The sequence below is a fragment of the Argiope bruennichi genome, chromosome 11 (assembly GCF_947563725.1).
Source record: "Argiope bruennichi chromosome 11, qqArgBrue1.1, whole genome shotgun sequence".
In the NCBI taxonomy this organism is placed as follows: domain Eukaryota; kingdom Metazoa; phylum Arthropoda; class Arachnida; order Araneae; family Araneidae; genus Argiope; species Argiope bruennichi.
The window spans coordinates 6,385,731-6,412,729 of NC_079161.1; the positions used below are offsets into that span (position 1 = coordinate 6,385,731).

The 26,999-nt window shown below is 30.0% G+C and overlaps 1 protein-coding gene across 1 annotated transcript in view; it reads left to right on the top strand.

The window, feature by feature from the left end:
• Positions 1-130: 130 nt before the first annotated feature.
• Positions 131-26,999, top strand: part of LOC129956955 (EH domain-containing protein 1-like) — a 35,937-nt gene continuing 9,068 nt past the window's right edge. Inside the window, exon 1 of the mRNA XM_056069013.1 lies at positions 131-1,151. Coding sequence (XP_055924988.1) covers positions 237-1,151 — 915 coding nt within the window. The 5' untranslated portion in view covers positions 131-236. The remainder of the gene's footprint in view (positions 1,152-26,999) is intronic.

Below are 26,999 nucleotides of genomic sequence, written 5' to 3' on the forward strand. Positions count from 1 at the left end.
ATTATTTTTTGAATGAAATAAATATAGCCCCCCCCCCTCTCTCTCTGTTGCGAATTTCTTGGTATTGAGGTTTTGTCGACATTTCATCATGAGAAAAAATTCTTTACTATAACTTCAACTATAGTTTAAGTGTCGTCGTTGTATCGGTGAAACCGAATTTGTCAACTTTGTTATTGAGGCTTTAAAAGTGTGAGTAGCAGAATTGTCACTCTCGTTCGGGCAGCTAGTGCGCGAAAATGTTTAGTTGGTTAAGTAAAGATGAAGGGCGTCGAAGAGAGCCGGAACTTTATAATACAGTTGTGGATGGCCTTAGAAAGATTTATAAAAATAAAATTCTTCCATTAGAAGAACACTATTTGTTTCACGAATTCCATTCGCCTCCTTTAGATGATCCCGATTTTGATGCGAAACCCATGATACTTCTTGTCGGCCAGTACTCAACTGGTAAAACAACTTTCATTAAGTACTTACTGGAAAAAGATTTTCCTGGTATTCGAATCGGTCCCGAACCTACAACCGATCGTTTTATAGCTGTAATGCATGGTACTCAAGAGACTGTCATACCAGGAAATGCCCTAGTTGTTGATCCCAAAAAGCAATTTCGCCCTCTTGCAAAATTCGGGAATGCCTTTTTAAACAGATTACAATGTTCTTTAGTAAATTGTGAAGTTCTACAAAATATCACTATCGTGGATACTCCTGGTATTTTGTCTGGAGAAAAACAGCGAGTTGACCGTGGGTATGACTTCGCTGGAGTGCTGGAATGGTTTGCCGAAAGAGTAGACAGAATAATTCTTCTTTTTGATGCCCACAAATTAGATATTTCTGATGAATTTAGAAGAAGTATTGAAGCATTAAGAGGTCACGATGATAAAATTCGAATTGTCTTAAATAAGGCGGATATGATTGACCATCAGCAATTGATGCGAGTATATGGAGCGCTCATGTGGTCTTTAGGGAAAGTTTTAAACACTCCAGAAGTTGCTCGAGTATACCTAGGATCGTTTTGGGACCAACCTTTGAGGTATGATTATAATAGAAAATTATTTGAAGCAGAGGAGCAGGATTTATTTCAAGATTTGCAGAGTTTACCTCGTAACGCTGCTTTGAGAAAATTAAATGACTTAATCAAAAGAGCTCGTTTGGCAAAGGTAAGACGATAATTTTTTATAACTTAAAATTTTGCGATATTTATTATTTAAAATTTTTTAATATACTAATGATTTAAAAATTGATCTAGTCCTTATATTAGTTCAGGAAATACTTGTAAGATGAATTTTAAGCTTTCTTGGCCATCTTTGGCATTTAGTGTAGACTGACATGAACCTTTTGATTCCAGATTCTTAGCATTTCTTTGTATCTTTATCAGAAATATGTTATTCTTATAGATTTAATTTTTTGTCCTTATAGTTTGTATTTCATGCAAAAATGTAATTTTCATTTAAGATAAAGTAAATTAACTTATATCTATTTTTTGCATACATCTATTCTATTCATATAAAATTTATTGTTCATAAAATAAGTAACTTTATTATTCATGAAAATTAAACTTTTAAAATATCAATTTTCTACTTAACAGTTAACATTTTCTGTTATTTTTATATTGTTCTTGTATTTTAAATATTAGAACATCGAATTTGTAAATATAATCCCAAGACCTGTGTGAAAACTGACCCCCTGACCTTTTCTTGGATCTACTGTTCTAATATTTCTTTCTAAAGCATTTGTTCTAAAAAATTTTAATTATTTTTTTAAAAAAATAAGAAGAAATAATGGGATTAAAAAGCCCAACATGTAGTTTAGGAATTAAGAAAATGAATTCTAAACTAAGTGTATGAATATTTCCAAATATTGTTATAAAGAGCAAGATGTTTTTTAAACAATATATGCTAGAATGAATAAATTGCAAAAGTATATTACTTTCCACTTTTTAGGTGAAATAAAGTAGTCAAATTTTTCTAATATTTATCACCCCCTTTCTTTTTGAAATGTAAAGAATTTATCGTGCAGTTTTAATACATGATTTTCTAAAATTTGGTATCTGTAGTTTTATTTTCCTTTAGAATTTTAAATAAGTTTGTTCATAAGCAACAAGATCATATTATTAAATCAGCGGCAGATACATATTACATTTTTTGGGAGTGCCATGATCAATAATATAGGTGTCAATATGGTAGTTTTCTGGAGGGACTTGGGAATTAATAAAAATCTTCAAATGCTTGTTAATAAGAGGTTTAGAGCTAAACTGTGCCATTATATGTAGTGTGACTTTACTTTAAATAAAAAATTAGAATTGGTATTTTTAAACTTTAATTAATTTCACAGAAAATAAAGGGAAATATTTGTACATATTGTTATTTAAAGCTATCGTGATTGCCAATCATTGGCATTAAATTTAGCCTAAGCTTCAATTATATGTTGCTACATGTATAAAGTATAGTATGTTTTACAACATCTTTGATTGTATATAGCAAATAGTACTCTTTTACTGATATGTCATCTTGAATTTCTTATGTTTTGCATTCTTAACGGTGACTTTACACTAGTCCCTAATGATGAATTGACTGTTAATAAATAAAAGGTTTTAAGATGGGATATGTAAGACCATAAAAAAGATGGGTTATAAAAATGAACTAATTTATGTAATTCTTTTACTGAACTGGCTTCAATCAAAGTTTTTAAATGAAACTATTATATGTAGCCTGATTAACTTTATAGCTACAAAACATTATGTATAGTCTCTGGGTGGGGGATAATGACACTTGTATCCAATCATATACTAAATATTTACTAAAAACATACTTCCAGTCTTTAATCAGTATTCAACGAGCTGTAGATAGATCATTTTTTTCAATTATACTCAAAGAATTCTGGAACTGCATTTATTTTGTATGTAACATCCTTAGTGTCTTCATTAAAAAATTATATGATCATTTTTCTGAATTATTTTTTGGGAAAACTTTAAAATATAGAATTTGACTATTGCAATTAAATAAATATAGTCCTACTTAGTATATAAGAAAGTACTATTAATTCTTAAACTGATTGCAGATTTGATTATTGTTAAATGTAATGATGTATTATCATAATATCAATAGAACATTCTCTGAAATTAATGGATATTAAATGTGATGTAGGTACAGAAAAGCTAATTCATCATGAGCCCTAGTGCTAGTTAAATCTATCACAAACATCCTCTTGAAATAAGGCTGTACTAGCCTAGAGTTAGTTTATAGGCTTACGACTAAAAACCTGATTCTACTGTGTATGCATGTAAATATGTTTATGCATGCACATATTATGATAACATAATTGAGATGTTCTCCTGCTGAAGTGGCCATTTTCTACCGAAATTTGGTGGGGAAACATCTAATCGTGATGGCTTCAGATCCACTGAAATCTTGCTACTACAAAAATAGAGGAAAATTTCTTTCTCCTAGCTAACTTATTGACAAACATTTAAACTTGGTGGGGATCAGGCATCTTCTGTGTAGGGTCTGTTTTTTCCAATTTAGGAAGTTGTTCTTTAAATCCTTTTGTGTAGAATTAATTCTGCATGTGAATAAGGTGGAACCAAAATAAAAGATTTTGTACACTCTTTCTAGAATATTTTTAACTGATGTTTATTACTGTAAAAATGTGAAACAGGAATGTTGCATGTGAAACTTTATCATCAACATTTCTTGAATGTCCAACTTTGCTAATAAGTAATTTATTGATATATTTTTTTTAAAAAATGTAAGAGATTTATATAAAAAATATTTTAATGAATAAAAATTGTTCTTGCTAGATTTCCAAGTTCGAAAATTTCTTCAACTCTTTGAAAAAGGGAAATTCTGTAATGAATGAACTCCCATGTTTTCATTGATCTCGTATCATAATAGAATTTTCATTCATCATAATAACATTACAAAAAAAGTTGTGCATGTCTTTTTTATTTCATAGATTATGTGTGACCCAAATTGTGATAAGGTATTTTGTAGTAAATTACCTAAATTTTTTTTTTTTCTCACTTGTTAATTGGTTTATGAATTACATGTTAAGTAACAAATTTTGAAATGACTTGATATTTTAAGGAATGAAAGGCCACAGCTGTATGTGAATACATTTTTATTTCCCAATTAGATCTCTTCATATATTTTAATATTTATTCAATTTTCATGAGCATTTTATGGATATTCAATAGCATTTTATGGATAGTTTTTCAAATTTTCTAATAAATTAATAAAAAATATCATTTACAATTCAAAATCAAAATAATTTTTTAAAAATATTTTTGAATTATTTCTATTAATTAATCTGCCTTGTGTTGTCTATGATTACATGTGTGTATGTTATGATATTTTAGAATCTAATTTAAATCTTGATTTCTAAATTTTTATCTTAATATAGCCTATATTAACTTCATTCTAAAATGTTCTCTATTTCTTGATCCAATTCCTTTTTTTTTTTTTTTTAATTTAATTCTACACAATGCTTGTAAAATTGCTTTAATCAGCAAGTTCTCCCACTCCAAGTAAAGGGATAAAATTCCTTAATATTTACAACATTCTTTTAAAGATACCAAAATTCTTTTACCTAAATCGGCATGTGGCAAAGAAATCCCTAACAAAATCTCATAGTAAACGGATCGAAGGGATAAGTTTCAGTCTCTTTCACTCTTCTGCTCTTGTATCGATTGTGAACAAACGTCAATTTTATCATCACTTCTTGTACATAAATTATGCCCCCAAGGATGGAATAAAGTTTTAAAATTTTCAAAAATATCTTCTCTGCCATGCAACTTCTATAAAATATAGATAATTGCATAGGGTAGTTTATTAATTTTATTTGTTAATTATGCATTAATTACTCAACTAATAGATATTTCTTTTACTATCTTTATTTGCATTTGCAGTTTAAAATTGTTTTCCTTTGCTATACTCATTTCATACCCAGTTTTTCATAGTTTAAAATTTCAGGTAGATGTAGTTTTTGCTATGGTTAAAAATTAACAAAGTTTCATTATTTTTTCTTTCTTTTATGCCTTTAAAAATAGGCTTCCACCATCATAATATTGCTTAAAAACAGATGCACTCTTTGATCTTCATTAATGCCTAGTTTACTGTAGCTGACAGTATGTCACTTCACATTGTCTGTAATTTCTTTTGCTATTTAATATTTATTTATTTTGCTATTTAATATTTATTTATTTATTTTGCAGGATACAATTGTTATTTGTCGACATTATAATAATTAACCATATTTTTAATATTTAATTAATCATATAAGTTAAAATGCACAAATTAATTTAATTTTGAAATATTCATCTTTCGATTATTGTAATGAAAAATTCTCATCGAATAATTTCAGTTATATATGAAAAGTTCTTCATTGATATTTAATGCCATGTTATAAACTGATGATATCATTAATGGCATCGATGAAGAGTCAAAATATCAGCTGGAAATAATAATAATCAAATAGCTGGAAAATTCCAATTTTGGACTCAGTGCCCGCCCGTGCATAAGTCTACTGCTTCCAAGATTGAAATGTAAATATCTATTCTCTAGATGTAAATCGATGTTGAACAGATAATGTTTGGAATTGTTTTGCTTTGAGTTATTTTTACTTTCCTGAATACATTTGTTTACTCTGTATCAGTAATTTAATTTTAACCCTACTCGTAATGAGTGCATGTAAATTTGCTAACAATTAAAATTATTTTCCTTGTCTCTGTAAAAAATGTTCTTGAAATCTTTGGTTATTTTTCGAGCTATCTGAAAAATAATCTTTTCCTTATATATAGACCCTCGGGGGGGGGGCACCTCGAAATGAGGATGAGATGCTTCCGGCATGGTGGTTGGATCTCGCCACCCTGGAGGGTACACTAATAGGTGGGGGATCTGGCTTCCCCCATCGATGACGGGACGTACTTCCTTCGGGGAGGGTTGTACCGTGGCCGGTGACGGCCCTTAGGACTCAACCACAGTTCCCGCCAATTGCTGTTGCGGCGGTCCGGTCATTCAGTTTTATGGTTTAAATCCGTGTGCCTTAGGGCGGGTCGGAGAGTTAGAAGGTTGACTTTCCTTATATATATAGCCAAGGGAATTGAATGTATAACCACCTCCTAATTTTCTCGCTTATTAATATATTGCGGTATTTTGTACTTCATAAACCAATAAAAAGAAAAAAAACTGATTCTCTATTTTGGTATCTTCTTTTCTTCCACTTGCTCTAACATATAATAAATACATTTACACTTTTTGTGAGAATGTTACTCACTACTTTCCGAATTATTGCATTTTTCAGTTATCGCGTTTATTTACTTCGTTTGCTTACCGATCGACGGACGATCAGATCGCGAATGGACAAGGTTCAAAATTTGGCATTAATGTGCAATTCGAATTATAAATCTATTTTTCATTTGATCCGTCTAATTGTTTTAGCTTCTGGTGCAGACAAACTTCGCACAGAAGGCCTTCATCCAAATTTGATGAAGTCCTCCCAACTCTGTAAATTTGGTGAAAAGGCCACATAACAAATTTCGTATTTGCTTTGCATTTTTGAGTTTTACTCCATTGCAGATACAATTCCAAAAAAGTAACTTTCGAATTGTCATTAAATTCAGGGTGCTGAAATTTTTTACATTTACGAACTTATTCCTGTCCACTGATTCAGTCCAAAATTAGAGATGTATATTTATGGTGTTAAATGATGCGCTGAATTGTATCTATCTCATTGGGTTAATATGTTATAGCTTTCACAGATGCATTGAATTTCAAAAATTGTGTTTTTGAAATTCAATTTTTTTAATCTTTTATAAATAATATAAATAATTAATACTGTGGAATGAGTAATATTGTGGAAATTATAAATAATTAATCTTGTGGAATGAGTCTGAGGTTTTTTTAATTCCAATTCGTTAATATATCGAATATTTTCCTGTGATCTTAATGAATTTCTTATTAATTAAAATATTGTTTATGTTTCGAATCTTCCTATTCGAAAAGAAAAGCCAAAATTTATTAAGTGCGTTTATTTTCAAGCACTTCTTGGGAGTTAAATGCCTTCGTACTTCGTTATTTTAGTTGAATAATTTCTAAAGGTCTTTCATTCACACGTGGACATCGTTCTTGTACTATGTATTAATTCAAAGAAAGGAGTATGAAATTTATTTTAAAAAAATGTGAACTTATTAACTATTTTGAAGTTTTATTGTATGTTGTCTCTGGTGACCAAATGGTTCTGCGGAAATATTGCCTGTGTTTACTTCCAATCAAATCTGTTACGCAGTGCTTTGATGTTCATGATTCTCCCAAAAATAATTTTAAGTATCAAATTATGATATACGTAAAAGCCGTGTTATTTTAATTTACTTACACTTTCTCTATTTATTACGTGAATAAAACATATTAATAGAGAAAAGTCCAATGGCAAAATAACACTATTCGAAAAGTACAAAAACAGCGGTTTGAATTTCAGTTCATCAATGAAATTCATTATTAAAAGTGGTGCAAAAAAATAAATATCGTCAAAATTCAGGGAAAAATTTAAGCGACAATTAAAATGGTCTCTTTGAAAATGGAATACTTTAAAATGGTGTAAAAGTCAGTTTTGTGCATTAGTATTTTCTGGAGTTTCCATGAAAAATAGCCAAAATTTAATCAGTTAACTAAAATTTGAAGAAAGAAAAAAAATCATTCAGAATTGCATATTCTCTCCTTCCAAATTATATCTGTGCTGAATTCTAGATTAATAATTCTAAGCGATTAATTCTAGGTCAAACGATATGTTCTATCCAACGCAAACATATTCTTTTTTGTTATTAGTAGAGATTAATGAATTGAAAACTGCGTTTGTTAACTATTTTTATTGCAATTATTAGCATTTTATTAAAATTACTAATTTTTTTCAATTACATGGTGCTTATGAAGACTGTTAAATACTTAAAATAAACGTTCGATCTTATTTTAATTTTAAAGTTCTCGTTCCCTGCAATAATTTTAGAGGCAGTTTTTCACAATTAGAATTTTTGAAATTTTACAAAGTATGATATATATTTTAGTTTGGCAATTTCGAATTATTTAAGTTCTGCTGTAGTTGCAAATGATAATTACCTTGTCGGCGGTTTTCCCTTTTCTCAATTTGTTAAAAATGTACTATTAAGCGATATAGAAATGGTAAATGATTATTGTGAATTAAGCCCTGTATGACAATGGCGATTTCAGATCGAATTATAGATACCGATCAATATGATTCAGCTAAGTTTCTGATCGAGTAACATGGTTGTTCCGGTTTCCTCTTTCCTCTAAAGTCATTGGAATCAAGGTCACTCTTTTTTTCAAATAGCTGAGCGCATGCGCTCTAGTCAGATTTGGGGGGAAACTCCATTCGCTTATTTGTGGCGCCGCCAGGTCTTTCAGACCGAGGGATAGTTCTAGCGGGAGAAGAAGCGCCATTTTTATTCTCTTGACACCGAGGCTGTGAACATATAGTTATCTCTTTAGAATCTATTTTATTTTACCTACAACTTGGAAATTATTTATTCGTCAGTTATAACTATGTTTTTTTAGTAGTTTCTCAGATGAAAATCGTGGTTGTGTTGGAAGTTGTTTTATTTTTTATTTCAATTTGAGGCATAGCTTTTAAACATTTTTTTTCAAAGACGAGTCAATGTTTCGATATATGTGGTGATTTTTGAAGTGGATTTATTTGGATTATAAGTTGAAACACTTCTTTAAATCATTTTTTTAATGAAATGGCGTACAAAGCAGAACAAGAAAGGGTACGCCGTATGTTGGAGGATCTATATGCTGATTCTGATTCATTTGATGATTTCTCAGACGATGAGAACTGTGATGCAGAGAGGCATGATGATTATGTAGAAGAATTATCTGACACTGAACAATCTGATTCAAGTGATGAAGATGTTCAACCTGCCATAAAAATGCCTAAAACTCAATATTTAGTTGGCAGAGATGGTACTTTATGGAAGAAAGACTGTATGAATGCATGTGCAAATCCACGACTGTCAGATGCCTCTAATATTACACCCGGGGTGAATGCATGTGCCAGCCAAGCTAAAACTGCGATAGATTGTTGGTCATTACTATTATCTGATGAAATATTAAACATTATAGTAGAAAATACCAATCTTCACATCCAGACAATTTCCCAGTATTATTCAAGGGAACGTTCGGCAAAACGCACAGATTTAATAGAAATCAAAGCACTTATTGGTCTGTTATATCTGGCAGGTTGTCATAAAAGCAGCCATTTAAATGTAATGGAACTCTGGGATAGAAAAGGAACTGGTATTGAAAGATTTTGGTTAACAATGGCCAGGGATCGTTTCCTATTTTTGTTGCGATGCTTGAGATTTGATGATTTTTATGCTAGAAAGAATGATATTAAATGGGATAAACTAGCTTCTGTGAGAGAATTGTTTGAATTATTTGTTGAAAACTGTAAGAAATGCTATTGCATTGGTGATTTTGCTACAGTAGATAAAATGTTAATACCTTTTCGTGGAAAATGTGGTCTTACACAATACCAGCCAAAAAAATCTCAGAAACAAGGAATTAGGATATTTGCCTTAGTCGACACTAGCTCTCGATATGTACTGAATCTAGAAATATATGCAGGAAAGCAGCCTGATGGTGCTTATGCTGTTAGTTATGATTCATTTAATGTTGTCTCTCGATTAGTTGCACCCATATCTGGAACAGGTAGGATTATTACAGGTGATAACTGGTTTACTTCTTTCCCATTGATGAAAGCACTTCTACGAGAACATAAATTGAGATATGTCGGAGCAGTTAGAAAGAATAATAAAGAACTTCCAGCTGAATTGGTGAATTCCAGGTGTCGTTTTGTAGGATCTAGTATATTTGGATTTCAGTCTGATGTCACTGTTGTATCTTATGTTCCCAAAAAAGGAAAAAATATTATTGTTGCTTCAAGCATGGATAACAGCTTAACGACAGATTTTCATGCACAGGAGAGTATTCCAGAGATTATTAAGTTTTATGATGCAACAAAAGATGCTGTTGAGGCAGTTAGAGACTTGTGTATGACTTATGATGTGGCACGCAGATCCCAGCGTTGGCCTATGGCAGTTTTCTTTTTCCTGCTGAACATTGCTGGGATTAACTCTCAAATATTATATTGCTCTAATTGTGATGAATCTGAACAGTTAACTCGTAGATTGTTCTTAAAAGAACTTGCTGTTTCGCTTACTGCTGAACATATTAAATGTAGGTCGATGCTTACAAATATTGCTCCTGAAATTAGACTTAGACGACAAGAAGTGATAGGAGTTGCATCAACAAGTCAAGAAACTGTTGACCAGTTCCCTTCTGGAACAAGAAAAAGATGTTATACATGCAAAAACAGCAAGATTGACAAACAAGACAGGAAAACTAGATACTTCTGTGAAATATGTAAAAAATATATTTGCTTGAGTCATGCAAAATTTGTTTGTATGGAATGTCCAATTTCCAAAATAAGTCTCGGTGAAGAATAAAGATCTATTCACCAAAAAAGTATGTTCTTTGTAAGTAATAATGAAATATATATTTGAAAAATACATGCTGACTTTTTATATTTTATTTTCAATTAGATGACTCTTACAATTTTTGGGCAAATTTGTATTGTTCCAAAATAATCATGAAAATACAAAATCCCTTGCTTATTATTAAAATTTAAATTATAAAATTGTTTGAACATTCTGGTGAGGCAGAAATAATTTTAAAAACATATTGAAACTTCTAAAAATAAGTTATTAAACAAAAGTTTAGTAGTTTTTATGAGATTTCTAGTGTGAATTAACAAGTTCTTAAAAATTCTATTTCACTATGCACTACGTTATTATGTTATATTATTGTTGCGCAGTTAATTTTTAAATAGCATTTTAGGGAGCGGAGATTATAGGCTAATCGCCCAGGCTCTCCATCAAAATCTACTATTCTGGTAGTGTGAATTAATAAGAGAATTAATCTATAATGTGTACAGTTGATTTATAACTTTAGACTTTGATTATAGAAGAATTGTCTGTGTGTCACATAAGAATTTTAAAGTTTTGTGATAATTTGATGTTTTCTATTATGTGCCAGAATTGACTTTTTAAAATTTAAATTTTGTTCTTTTTCCATCTATGTCTCTCTCTACATGTGCAATTTTTGATTGTTTGAAACATTTTTCTGTTTAAACTCGGTTTCTTGAATAGCTTTTCAACTTACATATATCATTTACATCAATGTTTCTTGTATACTAAAACAGCTTTATTCCAGTGTTATACAGGTAATATAACTTAACATCTTGTTGTGAGTACTGTATTTCGAAAACAACTGTTTTGCTGTTATAGCATGCTGATTTTTTTTAAAAAATAAAGAATTTATGTTATATAAAAAATGAAAATTAAATTGCTATTTTGTAAATTCTTGGGAATTCTTTCCTTATACCATATAAATGAATGCCATCATGCTTAAAGGGAACTTTTTTTTCTGCCCAATTCTTACTTTAGTTTTTACAAATATCTGCATTCTTTAAATCAAACATTTTGAATTTTTCTATTATATAACTTAGAATTTTTAAATAATTAGGAAATTCAAAGTGGAAAAAGTTTAATTTCTTCCATGATTGAAAAATGTGAACAAAATGTAAGTTTTTCTGAAATGTATTAAACAATATAAATTTTAATTTATTTATAATAATGTTTAATTTGTTGATTAATGATATTAATCAACAAATCAGTTTGCCTTAGTAAGATGAAATACTCATATTAAGAAATAAGAAAATCTAGTATTTATTTGTTAATAATTCTTTAGAATTCATTGTTATCAAGAGAATTGTTTCAGATTGCAAGATTTAAATGAATTTCATTTCATTTTATTTCCTTATTATAATATTGTTGCCATTCCTACTGCTCTACGCACTTTCTTTAAATATTCATATATTGTACTAATTTATATTTTATCTTTTGTCTTTAATCTTACTCAGTTCCAAAAGGCATTCCCACAAATTGTTGATTGGCTTTTTTTTTATTTTTATTTTTTTATTTTAAAATACTGTTTTCCATACTGTGATTTCATTTTCATATCTTTGACATATGTGATTGAAAGCCATAATTAAGAATATATTTTGTAATGGTCCATATCTATTAAGCTAGGGAAGTATAGTGACAAATGACTTAATGCTTTTTCAATTTAACTGAGCGTGCAATCATATCAAAGCATCAACTGTTGACGTAGGTATAACTTCGTAGATGTAAAGTGTAGCTAAAATGATAATAATTTTTTTTAATTTGCATCATTTGTGATTTTTGTTGTTGCATATTTTTTTAAATAATATTTCATTAATGTTATCAAATCTATGCATATTAGTTTGAACATTTTTAAATGAAATGCAGATTAGACAGGACAGTGGTGATTTTCAAATGTTCACTTTGTTATTTATTAATAAATGATGGGACTTAGAAGAAAAAAATACATATTAGATTTAAAGAAAATGCAAAATTGTCTTTTTAAAATAATTAGGTCAGTGCTGTGTTTTTTGTATAACAAAAAGAATAGCTAAACTTATTTTTTGTTAAAAAAGTAAGAGAACTCTAAGAGTAATAGCAAAAGTAATATTTGGTACTTTTTAAATTGAAAATGGCAATTTTTATTTATTTATTCTGGTGGTTTTGAATGTTTTTTAATTTTTCTCCTATTTACCATCTGATCACCTTATTTCACTCTAATCTATCAAAGTAGTGAAAATCTTGGATATTTTTACCCATTACTTCCCAGTTTTATAATGAGTTTTTGTATTTATTAATGTGTGAAAGCCGTAACTACCCTCCATTTTACCTGAAACTATAATTTTATTTGTTGAAATATTTGCAATAGCTTCTTTATCTTTTTATATGTTTATAGGCTGAATACTATCTGTAAATTGTGTCATATGATATATGCGATTTAGCATTGATAAGATAGAATGTTGGACCCAGTCTTTACTAAATTTGGCAAGTATTTATTTCTTGGTTTGTAGACACAGATTAGTAAATCAAGAGATTTGTCTACTAAATTTTTGCCAAGGCGAAAAAAAATTCTATTCCAGAATTCTAAATTCTAAAATTCCAGAACTTTCAAAACTTGACAAACTAATAGAATAAAAATATAAAAGCGACAGTGTTTACATACATACTGTTAGTAAATTAATTAAAGGAAATTTGATAAGTTATTTTATTTCTAAAATTGTAAATGTGTAATAAAGTTTGGATTTAATTGACAGACCAAAAAGTTTCAAAGCATTTTTTTTTTTTTTTTTTCCTTTATATACTGGGACTAGGGATTGCAATACCGGGATACCGAATACCGGTATTTTGAGCCATTTTAAAATTTCGTAATACCGGTATTCACAAGTTTAAATACCGGTTTTTCGGTATTTACTAGAAATTTTTTAAATTGTCTCCACTATATGTTCAGGGATCGCCAACATAGCAAAATAGTATACGTTTTTGTTTTTATGTCTCCCCAACTGGCGAAATTAATTAGCTAATTAATGGCTTAATTAATTGCTTAAATACAAATTAGCGAAACATGGATTATCCCTGAAAGAAAATATTGCATCCTTAACGACTGATGGAGCAACAGTTATGAAAAAAGTTGGAAAGTTGATTGGTGCAAATCAGCAATTGTGCTACGCACATGGAATTCAATTAGGAGTAATAGATGTATTATACCAAAAAAATAAAGAACAGAAGAATCCATATACTGTGGATATAGAAACTTCGGATTCCAACATTGAAGAGAGTAAGAGTGAGAATGATATTGACAATGAAGATAATGACAATGTAATTGTGGAAGAAGATATTGCTAATGAGGATGAAATATTAACCCATCAAGAATTGCTTCCTATAATTTATACAGTTCGAAAAATTGTTAAGATATTTAAACTTTCCCCTACAAAAATTTCATAATAAAAATATATATACTAACTGAAAATAAAACAGAATATATGTTAATAATATATTCTAAGACACGTTGGAACAGTTTACTCCTAATGATGGAACGGTTTTTGAAATTTAGAAATCCAATCCAAAAAGCAATAATCGACTTAAACCTGCAAATTTATTTTTTCAGTCAGTGAATTCATCTTAATATCCAGAACTATATCAGTTCTACTTCCAATAAAACTGACTATAGAGGCATTATGTCGGAGAGATTTTAATTTATTAACAGCTAATGCAACAATAAATTTCATGTTGCAATCAGGAAAGAACAGCACAAATCACTATCTGAAAAACGTAGACGTAGATGCCGAAAGAGCGTTTTCGACAGCTGGTAATTTTTACACAAAATTACTTTTCAGCTTTAATGACAGTACAACTGATGCATTATGTTTTTTAAGATCACATTTCAAAAATTTGTATTAGTACCACAGACTGAATAGTGATATTTACAATTTTTGTGTGATTTAAATAAATAAGTTGTTCCTTTACTTTTTTGTGTAACTTATAATTTGTAATTTATAAGTTACAAATTATTTTTTGTGATATTTACACTCTCTAACAAAACTGGCAAATAAAACAAAGAAACACCTGTGTTTTCTTTCTTTTTCTAAAATTTCTAATACCGGTATTAAAACCGGTATCCCGGTATTAAGATCTAAAAAATACCGAATACCGGTATTGAAATTTTGGTCCAGTATTGCAATCCCTAACTGGGACTCTGAAAATAAAAATCTGTGTACTTGGGACATTTAGGGCCTTGATTAAAGTATTTATTTTTATGGCAGAGAGAAGGGTAATAACCTTCATTGGGAAATATGCAATGGTGAGACATTCTCAGCTGATTTTGCATGTATTTATGGCAGAGCGCATGAAACCATTTCTTCAAATGCATTAGTAATGACACACTCTTGTCTTTTCAAAGTTTTGAAAGCAAGTTTCTGAGTGGAAATGATTTTTTCAATAAATTAGTAATGCCAGTTGGAATTTTTTAACAATTTGTCTTGTTCTGCAATTAATAAAATGAGCCCAGCACAAGGAGTAAATTATTGAAAGACTTGCATTTATCAGTAGCTTGTTTTTAAACATGTTGGAATACATAATGAATTCAGTAAATTTTGCATCAGTAAAAAGTACTTTTTTGGCAGAGAACAAGTGTGAAAAATGAATCATGATCCATGTTGTACTTTTATCAGAAAAGATAAAAGACAATATGAAGATGCTATTCTCATAGTTTATAGATTTCCTTGTCGAATCTCATTTACTCGATGTCGATAATTTCATGTCAAGAAAATAAGATTGGGTGAGATTTTTAATTCTTTATTTGAAGATCATAAATTTTAAAAAATGTGAAAAATTCTGAAAGTTTTCATTCTTTCTCATGAACAAGTATCCAAAGAATATGATTTGACATATTGAACTGAGAAATTTGAATAAAAAAATTATCATGTTTCAAACGCATAGTCTATGACCACAGAAAACAGTCTGGCAGAATCCACTCGGTGAACATTATTAAAGAATTGAGAAAGCAGTATCAGTCGCTTACTTTTAGGGAAACAAACAAAACAGTTATTAATGACATAAAGAAAGTCAGACTCTGATTTCTTGATAACTTAGTGGAAAAAGAAATTGTATATAAAGCTGACGCACTTGCTTGTTCGACAAAGCAGAAACTTTTCATTACTAACAAAATTAATTATTAGGGAAAAGTTATTAATGAAAAAATTGACGAAATGAAAATGTTCGTTTCTCTTCTGAAATTTTTCCACTCTTTTAGTACATATTTAATAAAATTAGTATGAATTATACATAATAGAATTGTTTATTTATGTTCTTAATCCTTTCGAGGAATTGTAATGCTAATGAAGTAGCAGTGAAACTTTTTTTTTTTTTTTTTTCTTTCTCTCCTTAACAGTAGGATTTACATTCAGCCAGCTACAATCTTTTCAGTAAGACAAGAACTTGCTATTGCCTGCTCTTTGAGCACATGCATAATCTTAAGGAATCTTGTTACTGGCTGATTGTATACACACTTAACTGCAGTGTAACTGAATAATTTAATATATGTGATGAAAGTCTTTTAATATGGTTTTTCAAACGAAACCTGCATAAAAAGAACATTTAAAATAATTTGGTTTCAATGTTGGTGAGAAATATTTAGCGATTCTGGACATTTGCTTAGTTAATACCCAATTTTATTTTATTCGATTTTGCAATTCTATAATAAAAAAATATTAGATTATGGTTGGTTCTTATTTTATTTATTTATTTTTCCCTCTAAAGGTGCATATAAAGTGCTTATTTTTTAAAATAGTCTGTGCACCTTGAAGCCATAAGTTTTCAATGATAATGATTTCTTTCACTGTGTTTTTTTGTTTATTTTTTTATGCCTCCATCCAATTGAAATTGAAATTTTCCAATTCAAATTTTTAAAAAAATAAAAACATTTTTTTTTCAAAACTTTTATTAAAGATTTAGACTTTATTATTATTATTTCTTTTTTTAACTGTTAGATTTTTCCCCCCATTGAAATATCACTATACATGTAGAAGTTTGCCCTGGTTGACAGAGAACAACGCGCAGCACAAACTATTGAAGTGAGGAACACGAAGTTGCTTCTTGGATATTAGAGGCCCACTAAGAACAGATTTTTCAGAAGTTTAATTAAAAATGAAAATAATATTTTGATGTATTTTCGCCATAATAATATTTCCGCCTTGCAAATCTGAATTTACAGATTATATAACAGCTTAAAAAGCATCATCATGTTCAAACGCAAAGATGAACATAGATATACGAACTTTGATGTATTGCAACATTGTAGATCCACATCAGACTTAGAACCAGATCTATGAACTAGTTTATTGTCTGTCTGTTCGTGTTTATGTTACTGAAAAGCACAACAAGGCTGATAAATCAAATTCGTCATGGGATTTTGACAGGTTTTGTGTTCAATCCTCTAAAGAGAGAGATTTCTAAATATATGCTCGATTATTTTCTTTTTTCATTGCGCTATGAAATTGAATGCATATTGCTTACAAGAAAGAATCGGCACTCCCGATTTGACTTAAAACTGGAGTTTTGTTGCCGAGTCATTAACGTTGTTTACTTTTGTTATATGATGCCTTATTTCGTCTTACACGTCTTCTTCCCCTTTTGTTAATACGCCCTACTTTCTAAAATAGATCATCGTGAAATTCCGGGATATCGGTAAAAGTCAGGAAAATTTATTATAAAACTGGATTTTTTTTTTAAATTTTATAAATCGGTAATGCTTATTTAATATAATTTGTTGATATTTTTTCATAAGTAGAATAAACATAGTTGGCAACTAATGAAAATCAAAGTTGCGAACGATGAAACTAATTGGCAACTAACGTTTGGTTACTAATGAAAATTAATTAGTTGCAACGAAAGATGAACGATTGGCAACGAATGAAAAACATAGTTGCCAGTTACCGATAGTCAAAAACACAGGCTATCCACGTTTCCGCCCATGAACCAGGTTGCAGAAGATTTATATATCCGAGAGATCGAAATGTAGTATCGTCAGTTCTATATTTGAGAAGTGCCCTCAATTCTAAAGAAAAACTCTCGTGCATCTGACTTATGATGGATTCTGATTCAAATTATACTGGCTGGTTTTTGTCTATTAACAAGTTAATTATGTGCTTTTATCTAAAAAATTATTCTTCTACCCTGTTTTTTGCATTATTTATGGTATTGCAGTGATAATTTGATGGTGCTATAATTCGTTAGTTCATTGTTTTTAAATTGAATCTCAACTGAGGATAGGTTTAGCATTAGCCTAAACAGTTTAGGTACAGAAAAATTAGTTAAATTTACATTTGAAGTTATAATAGAAAAGAAAGATTAACCACCCTATTTAATTTATTGCATATGAATATGTAATATTTTCCTAAGAAGTTTTTGTGTGCTTTTCAAAAAAAAAAAAAAAAAAAAAATCAAAATGTCAAATTATTGACCTAATTAGCGAAAATGATTTTTCATCTATGAGAAAAGGCAGTCTTAATTAAAGAACAGCCCCCAGTACTGTTAGGGTTTTAAACTTTAATGGGTCTCTTATTTTAAAAGAAATGTATATGGAGATATTTTTTTCCCTCCTTTTCTTCTCTCGAACATCGAATCATCATACTGAGTATTAAGAAAGAGAAAATATGAATTTTCAGTATTAATATTCAAAACTATTTAAACTGGATGCAAAATATTGACCGATTATTATAATTCCAATGTATCTTATTATAATTAAATATTTACGGTAATTATTTTTTTCGCTGCTCTGACATCCTTTTGTTGAATTATGAAGTATCGGATATTATTCTAATTATTTCGTAAAACTTTTTGTTTGTTTGTTTTTAAACATTATGAAATACAAAATGACAAACGTACAGATTTAATAAATTCTTCACATGGACAAGTGTTATGGACGACATGAAATGGCATTATTACTAATATTTTTAAAACATTTTTTTTTATTTTGTGTTCTTTTAAAATTCCCCATATATTTAACAAAATGCTCTATCATTTTAAAATAACATTAAACACAAGAAATTAATGTATTTTACCCATTATAAACTCGCATTTCTCTTGTAATTTTCTTAAATTTTTTTTTTAAGTGGAAGGCAACATTTTTCTTATACGTTTTGATGTATATTAAACTGAATACCTCAAAAATTTATAAAATTCTTTTCTTTTTTTTAAATACCTTTAAAGCATTTTTATGCAATAAAATTTTTTAAAAAAAAATCTCCTTTTTATTTATTTTTTAAAATTATTATTATTGTAGTTTTTTTTTATTATAGTTTATAAACTGAAATTCAATGATATCACTGAAGATTTTTGTTCTTATTTTGATACAGTGATTTCATTTTGATTTTGTAAATGATTTATTAATGGAATTATTGTTTTGATTTGCGTGTTGGTAAACAGTATGGATAGGGGAGAACCTACTGGAAGGTAACAAATCATTTCATTTTTAAGCACTCCGCCAATGTGCATAAATTTTTGTACCACATACTCGTGTATTTCGTGAGTAAATGGCACAAATAGTTCTGAGATATGATTAGTTGGCTAAAAGTTGGTCTATTAGATGGGCGTGTATCTTCCAGTGTTGGTTAATGCATTTACGAAAAAAAGGGGGAGGGTTTTGCACCATTGAAGCTAATCTGAAATTCAATAAATGAAAATGGTGTCTTTTTTGTGATCATTAAATTGTATTTTGCATTGATTTTAGTTAAATGAGTAGTAGTAAAGTATAATTTTTTCAAATACAGTGAAGAACATATTTTGTAGTAATTAAAAGAAAATAAAGCGGCATAGTTGTGAGGATATAAGATATACCTGAAAAAAGTCAGAGTTTAAAAACATGGAGATATCACTGAACCGCAAGCAGCAGGATTGATGACCATCCTGCAGATAGATGCTTGTTTTGGTCTGATACAATTTAAAATAGTTTCATCCAAAGACCTGTCAGAAAGATTTTAACAGTGAGAAACATCGATAAAACAATGTGTACAGTTTCAAAAACTTCCTTTATGTGGTGGGGAGAATAATTTGCACATGATTACCCTCTTCTGTAAATACACTTCTCCCTCTTGCTGACTTTTTTGAATAGCTGGTTGCACGTTCTTATGCATCAGAACTGAAAATTGTAGAGAATTATCGTTTTGGTTAGCTTAGCCCTTTTTAATTCTCTGGCATACATTCTTACCACCTGCAAAATATTTTTATGAGGGTTCAAAAAAGAATAAAAAAGAGTAATCAGATGCTGAAAATTCGATTGGGCTACCTTAATAGCTCAGAAATACATTAAATCTATAGTTAAGTATCATTTATATCCAAAAATGGTAAACGTGCTTACCACTGCCCGTTCACGATGTGAGGATTTTCTTAGCGACATTAAGTTCCAGCGTTTGTCATTCAATTTTAACTCCTGTAAAAGTGTGCAGAGATGCAAAACCGCTGTCTTGTGTTCCTTTCATCTGAGATATTCTAATATTTAATCGTCATTATTTGTTATTGAATTTATTTATTTTAAATTCGACATTCATTTTTAAAAATTGCAGTTGGAATTTCTTAAAATTCGGAATCTTCCTGTTAATGATTTTATGCATATTTTGACTTTATTTTTGATATATTTATTATTTGAATATTCTAATTTACGACATTTTAGTTTATTTCTTAACGCAAGAGGTGGCTAAGATGTTATTAATAAAATGGCATCAGATTGATTTTTTTTTATGCAATGTAGCAATACACTCAGCCGGCATAACAAATGCAAAATGAGCTTCAAACTTTAATGTAAGACATGACTGAATTTGAATTCCAAACAATTCCACGGTTTCTAATTAAAAAACTGTATAAAGTTGTTTTAAATAAGCTAAAATTAAGTGGTAAATATATTTACCAATGAACATTTGATGATATTTTTTACCCTTAACGCCCATTGTTAAATATGCTTACCACTTTCAGTTTCCCCAGAACGATCGCTGGGGAAGCATATTTACCAACCCTTATTTCGTAAATTAAATGACAAATGAATGAACTTTTGATGTTTTAGTATTTGCATCGTCCATTTATCATGATATAACCCTAAAAATATTATTTACCAAAGTCCCGGAATGATGCCCTATAATGGTATAACGTTAGGAGCATCATTTGACGATGCTCAGAGGCGTAGCGATCATGAATGCTCTCATGTCACTTTTTTAAAGTCATATAAGATGAAAAGGAAGAAGATGAATATGAAGCCTCGGCATTATTTCCCTTCATTAAGCTACTGATGATAAAAATCAGAGTAGTAAAATTCGCTTCTGACGCAACTTATCCTTATTACGCCCGATTTCAAGTGTAAGTGAGCGAGGCACAATGGGTGTCGGTCTAGAGTTTCAATTGACTCGATTCTTTTTTCATGTTTGGCCTATTGTTTCAAATTGTAAAAGGAAATATCGATGGTTCCGTGTTCCTTTTACCAAAAATAACGAATGCTTTAATATTCTTTCCTTAGGCAATATTCCTAATAAGAAGGGTGAAGATGAGTTGGGTTATAGAAGGAAAGAATGACTGAGATTTGAAGTGTTAAGAAAAAGTAATAATCGTAACAACCCGATTGGAATTCTACTTTTATGAATGTGCGATATAAAATTGCCTTTGAAATCTACCTTTATATTGTGATATATTTCACTATCTTTTTCTCGTTGAGAAATCTATTATAAGCAATGAATGATAAACGAGATAAAGCGTGCCTCCACATTGAATTGGACGAAAGTTTTTCATTTCGTTAGCGCATACAGTGGAGAGGGGAAAAAAATGTGGCGTGGTTCATGTTTTCCTCTGTACTTGCACCATAAGATTCGTTTCGGAAAATGCTGCAGGGCCACTGACCCATTAGCTTCAAAATTTGATACAACAGTTTTGGAACATTCCTTTTTAAATAGCCTATTTTGTTTATGTAAATTATATTTTTGTTGCTCCCAAACAGGCTGTTTAATCTTTCAAATGAATTGGACAAAAAATTATAATTTGGATGCGGAGATCGTGTCATAAAACTCGGCTGTCTTGTTACATTCTTGATGGATCGCATTCACTTACGCTTGATAGACAGGCGGATCTCTCTTTTAACGACTATGAATTAAAAAAATGGATACGGATCTTGTGATAAAACTAAATGACCAGTTTTTTGTATTTAGTCATTTATTTGCATTGTTCAGTTATCATTCACATGGGCGGTCGGTCCGACAGACTTCTCTTTGACGGATTTCGTCCAAGATTTGATAGAAATTTAGTTTTTTTCTCGAAATGAATGTACAAAATTCCATTCATTTAGCTTTTTTTTATCACAAACAGGTCAAAATGCATTCTTTTTTAGTGTAAAATTGAAGGTTTTTTTTGTTCCATCATTATTGAAGAAATAGGGGAAAAAAAGTGCGTCAAACGCTAATATAAATATTCAAAGTCAAGGGCTTCCATACTTTTAAACACTGTGAACCGCTCATCTTTATAAAAGAGGTTTTATGGACCAAAAGGAACTTTTATTACGAAATTTTTGAAAAATCTATTATTGGATGCAATTTTGCAAAAAAAAAAAAAAAAAAAAAAAAAAATGTGTGATTGGATGAAGATTTTAAGCCCAAGTTCACAATTTTACAGAATCTGGAAATATGCTTAATCTTTGAAAGTATTGGCGCGCTCCTTAGGTTTGGGAACTCCTGCTCTAAATAAATCGCAGTTGCATTGATTTTTTAATATATATTTTTTATAATGCATTCTTTTGATATTCGTTTCGGTTTCATTTCCTGGACCTCATCTTTTCAGTTCAAATAATGAAATGCATTTATAATTCTTGTAAAGAATAATCTCTATTTGTAATAAAGGAGAGAGAAAGTGCGTGTGTGGGTGTCTTGCCTCTCTGTGAGACAGACCATTAGACCTAGAGTTAGGACGAATATAATTTAGAGGATGCGAATGTGCAGCTTAGAGCGATTTATTCAAAATGAAGCAAAATTTTAGTGCAAATGCTATTGTATAGAACTCATTTTTGCGCCATTTTAAAATTTAAAAAAGACTTATTAATAATACTTATTTAGTTGTTGCGATTTTTTTCTTAAATTTTTGCTTTTTTAAAAAAGATTTTGCCTAAATTTGAGCCATTGATTACATTGTTGCTATGAAACTCAAATCATTTTCATTATTTCATTAAATATATTACTGTTTTATCATTGTTGAAAACTAAAAAAGATGAATTCGGTTTGATAGCAATATATATTTAACATGATATGAAACTGAAATTGCAGTACCTCGAAAGCTGAGGAAGAGTAGGTGGATAATTATGTTTTTAAGCCTGTCTTGGGACTTGCCACTAGTTGGATGGTTCATGTACGTTGAACGGAACAGATATTGTCTATTAAACTAATATGGCTTTGATTTCTGGCACAGTTTGATGCATAAAATATCTGCTTGAGAGAATTATGAAATTTAAGTTTTGCATAAAGATTAATTGAAAATAAACATAAGCAAAATTTAATACCTGAAATCAGCTGTTTGCCGAAAACGGCTAATAAATTTAATAAAAATAGTTTTTAAGAACACTTTTGTTAGTGTACTATACTTCACTTCACGGCATTCAAATTTCACATCCACTTTTGTTAGTGTGCATGTTATAGATTACATTCTACTTTTCAATCTTTAAATTTTAATTCATTATTATAAAAAATATAGAATCTTGATTTTTTTTTTTCCACTATGACTACGCACTCCATGCATATTGAATTAAATGTATCCGATTTACGAAAGAGTGAGTTGTAGAAATATTAAAACAGTTTGATATCAAAATTACATGGGTTTAATGAAAATGTTCTTTAAAATACTTTATTAGGGCAATAAATGAAGGAAACGGCTTTTATTATATTACAATTTTTGTTCAATTGAAAATTTTAAGTTATGAAGCTCACTGACTGGAAGGCTGCAAGTTCGAAACCAGATTTCATCAGAGATCCACCTTTGCATCGAAGAGGTTATCTTCGTCCTCTGACCACGATCCGTCGTAACATATCATTCGCATAACTTTAAAGCAAGGTGTTATTTCAACGCAACTTGACCCGTGCGTTAGAGGTACGAATATAAAAAGACTAGGCAGCTTAAGCATTCGTTTTTGCTTCTGGTTCGCTGCTTTCTCGCGTACGTAATATAGAAAAAGTAATAAGAAGAAAATTTGAACTCATCGTTTTAGATTTCCGCGAGTCTGGAAGAAAAGAAAAATATATTCTTCGAATTGTATTTCTCTGTTTATGAACTCGCACTCACAGGTTAGAAGTATGAAATTTAATAAGTTCGTCAAGATTGCGCGCATCTATTAAATTTCGGACGGAAATCCGTCTATGGAATCTTACCTGTCCACGAAGTCGTGGACACGATAGTTAAAAATGCAGCAATGTAGAGGGATCTCATGTGAAATAAGGTTCGAATTTTGTTTCCTTTTCATCACACTTGTTTAACTGTTATCTAATTAGCAAAATAGAAGCGCTTGACAGCGATGAAAATATGTCCTACGATTTCATTGCTTTCACGGACTCCCTTACTTAACCCATCAGCACGCGCTTATCTTTTCTCTTTTGTTTAAAAGTTCAAGGAATTTATAAAAATTAGCACATGCTACATTCTACGGCTTTATGGGGCAGCTAGAAAAAAATTTAAAACAAAAACAGAAATCAATGAAACTTTTGTTTTTTATTGGAAAGCTGGGTTATGTGTGTTAGCGTTTCACGTTCATATGTGGACAATGTACGAACGCAAGCATCAGATTAGTTTAGTTATATTAACTTTCCGGTTTAAAGAACACTAGGGCTAATTCTGGAACCACGTCATTTTGAACCTTGGTGAGATGCTGAGGACGACACCTGAGCTTACAAATTTCTACACCACACCAGCAGAAGGACGTTTGGCACCAACAGACCCGCATACACGACGGTTCTTTGGTGGAATCGGGTCTTGGAACCTGAAACTTTCCAAATCCGAAGCCGAGATCTTACCACCAGGCCGGCCACTGCGGCCCTGCAAGTACCAGAGATCTTATCTTTAGTGTTCCTACTGGTAGTGTAAATGGTAGTTCAGATTCGTCAGATATTAATGAAATTTTGGAATGTGATCATGATACAGAAATGCAGGAATACAGGAAGGGATGCAAATTCTAAATACTGTGGAAAATCTGATCGAAAGTCATTCCCTACTAGTGGGAAAAGTAGCAAATCTTTGCATGCGATGCATTCTCTTAAAATTTATGTTAAAATTTCACTTTATTCTGATTGAAAAATGGCAAGTTTTTTTTTCAGTTTGCATATACAAATGAAAGAAAAAAGTTCTGAATTTTCAAAGCTGTATGTATAAGCTTCTTTTCAAAAATTTCAGATGTAAGATATATAAATTTTCTTATTCTCGCAATATTTTTATACTGAAAAAATTTGTTTAAAATATTTTAAAGTAAATTTTATATGAATGGAATGTTAAAAAAGAAAATGAATACAGAAAAATATGGGAAAGGTGGTTTTCCATACCATTCAGTTTTGGATTTTCTTATTAAAAATCGCATTTAACTCTGAAATAGAATATATCTGCATGAAAAAATATTCATATGTTCTGACCATATTTTATTTTTGCACAAATATCCAAGTTAAGGAGTAAGTTGCCTAACAATTTGGCCTGTGCTGAAGAGATTCCATTCTCTTCACTCGAGAACGAATCGGAACACAAAACACATCACAGTGTCAACACTTTAAAAGTCTCATTTTTCGCAGAAACTCGAGAATTGCTGTTCTGATATGTTATCTGTGTTTCGTTTCTTCGCCTTTGTTAGCATCTTGGACCACTTATTCTAATCTGAGCTAGACAATAGCCTCTCGTGTTGGTTTCGCTTCCGATTTTAAACGATTGTTTTTTAACAGCATCTTTAATTTTATCTGTATCGAGAAAGAGGGAGGATTGTTAGAGAAGTACTTCTAATTTCATTTGAAAATCAGTTATCATTTCTTTGTTTGAAATAGGCGACAGAAATCGTTTGGCTTCGTGCTGTTTATCTGCCCTTCAGAATAAATAACAAGAGAAGGCCGATTGCGTTTCTCAAATATAATGTGCTGTAAATACAAAATCAAAAGCTTAAAGTTTCAAACTAGAGCTACGGTAACAAAAAAAAATTCCAAGATTAGTATCTAATAATACTAGAGAATGTGTGTCTGCGGGCACTCTACAGAACATCAGACCCTTTGACCTGGAGCTACTGGAGCCGCCACAAATGTGTTTTGCAGACTGGAAATTCACCTGTTTGTAACATTTAGTTAGAATTTTTTTTTTTTTTTTTTTTTTTTTGCTACCAAAAATGTTATCGCAGGAATTAGATTGTTTCACCATTTTGAAATTAAAACAAAAAGGTCTTCAATGATATAAATTGCCTCATAAATTTTTTCCAGTTCTTCAGATACATTTTTTTTTTTTCGTGGTTTAAAAAAAAGCCTTTCAACAATGTATTTTTAATGAATTTTAAACTGATTTCTTTGTTTCACCAAATCGTTTGTCGGCATTCTTTGTTCCTTTGCGTCCTTCTTTAATATATCAATACATAGTAGATTTTTACTTTCCCTGCTGTTGGATGCTATACACTTTTAAAATACATCGCTCAGTCTTGATCGCAAAAGATTGAAACGTTTACTTGAATCATATTCAATAAAATTATCTTGACGTAGGATTGTATAAAATTTAGTCTCCATAATTGTTTTCAGAAGTACGTTTATTGATTGAAATGAAATAAAAAAAGGAATTTTATGATGAATTCAGAGAAATTCATAGAGATATTGCATAATTATTTTTTAAAATATTCATTGGTACACATATGACTTTTAATTCTGAAGTATTCGATTTTTTATATTTAGATTTTTAAAAAATGTTCGATTTCGATAAACAAGTTTTTAAATTAATTTAATTTTAATTCTGCTTAACGACAGCTCATAGAAAATTAGAAATGTACCCAATACAAGAAGCAAAATATCGTAAAGATTCTATATTATGACTTATATGACTATTAAAATGAAAGCTTAAAAATATTTTGCTGAAGAAGCTATTAAGAGACCAAGTTAAAAATTATATAAAATTTTAGTGAGCATTAATCTTAATCTACTGGTCATCAAAGACAGTTAATATTATAATACGTGTGTAAAATATGATTATATATATATAAAGACATAAGAAAGAAGTATGCGCACGTAAGAAAGAGTGCACAGAAATTAATTAAATATTCATTTAAGTAGGAGTGAACACGAATTCTGCCAATTTTGCAGTTTAAATTATTCTACTACTATTTTTTAAAGCTTCTCTTTGTTTTAATCCGTCACTTTCGTTCATTCTCAAGTGATTTTACCGTATTTAAAACCAAGATTGAGTCAATCTATCAAACGACAATAACCTTTTTTTATATTTCAGCAGTTTGAACAAAGTGTGTTGTACTGATGTAACAAATATG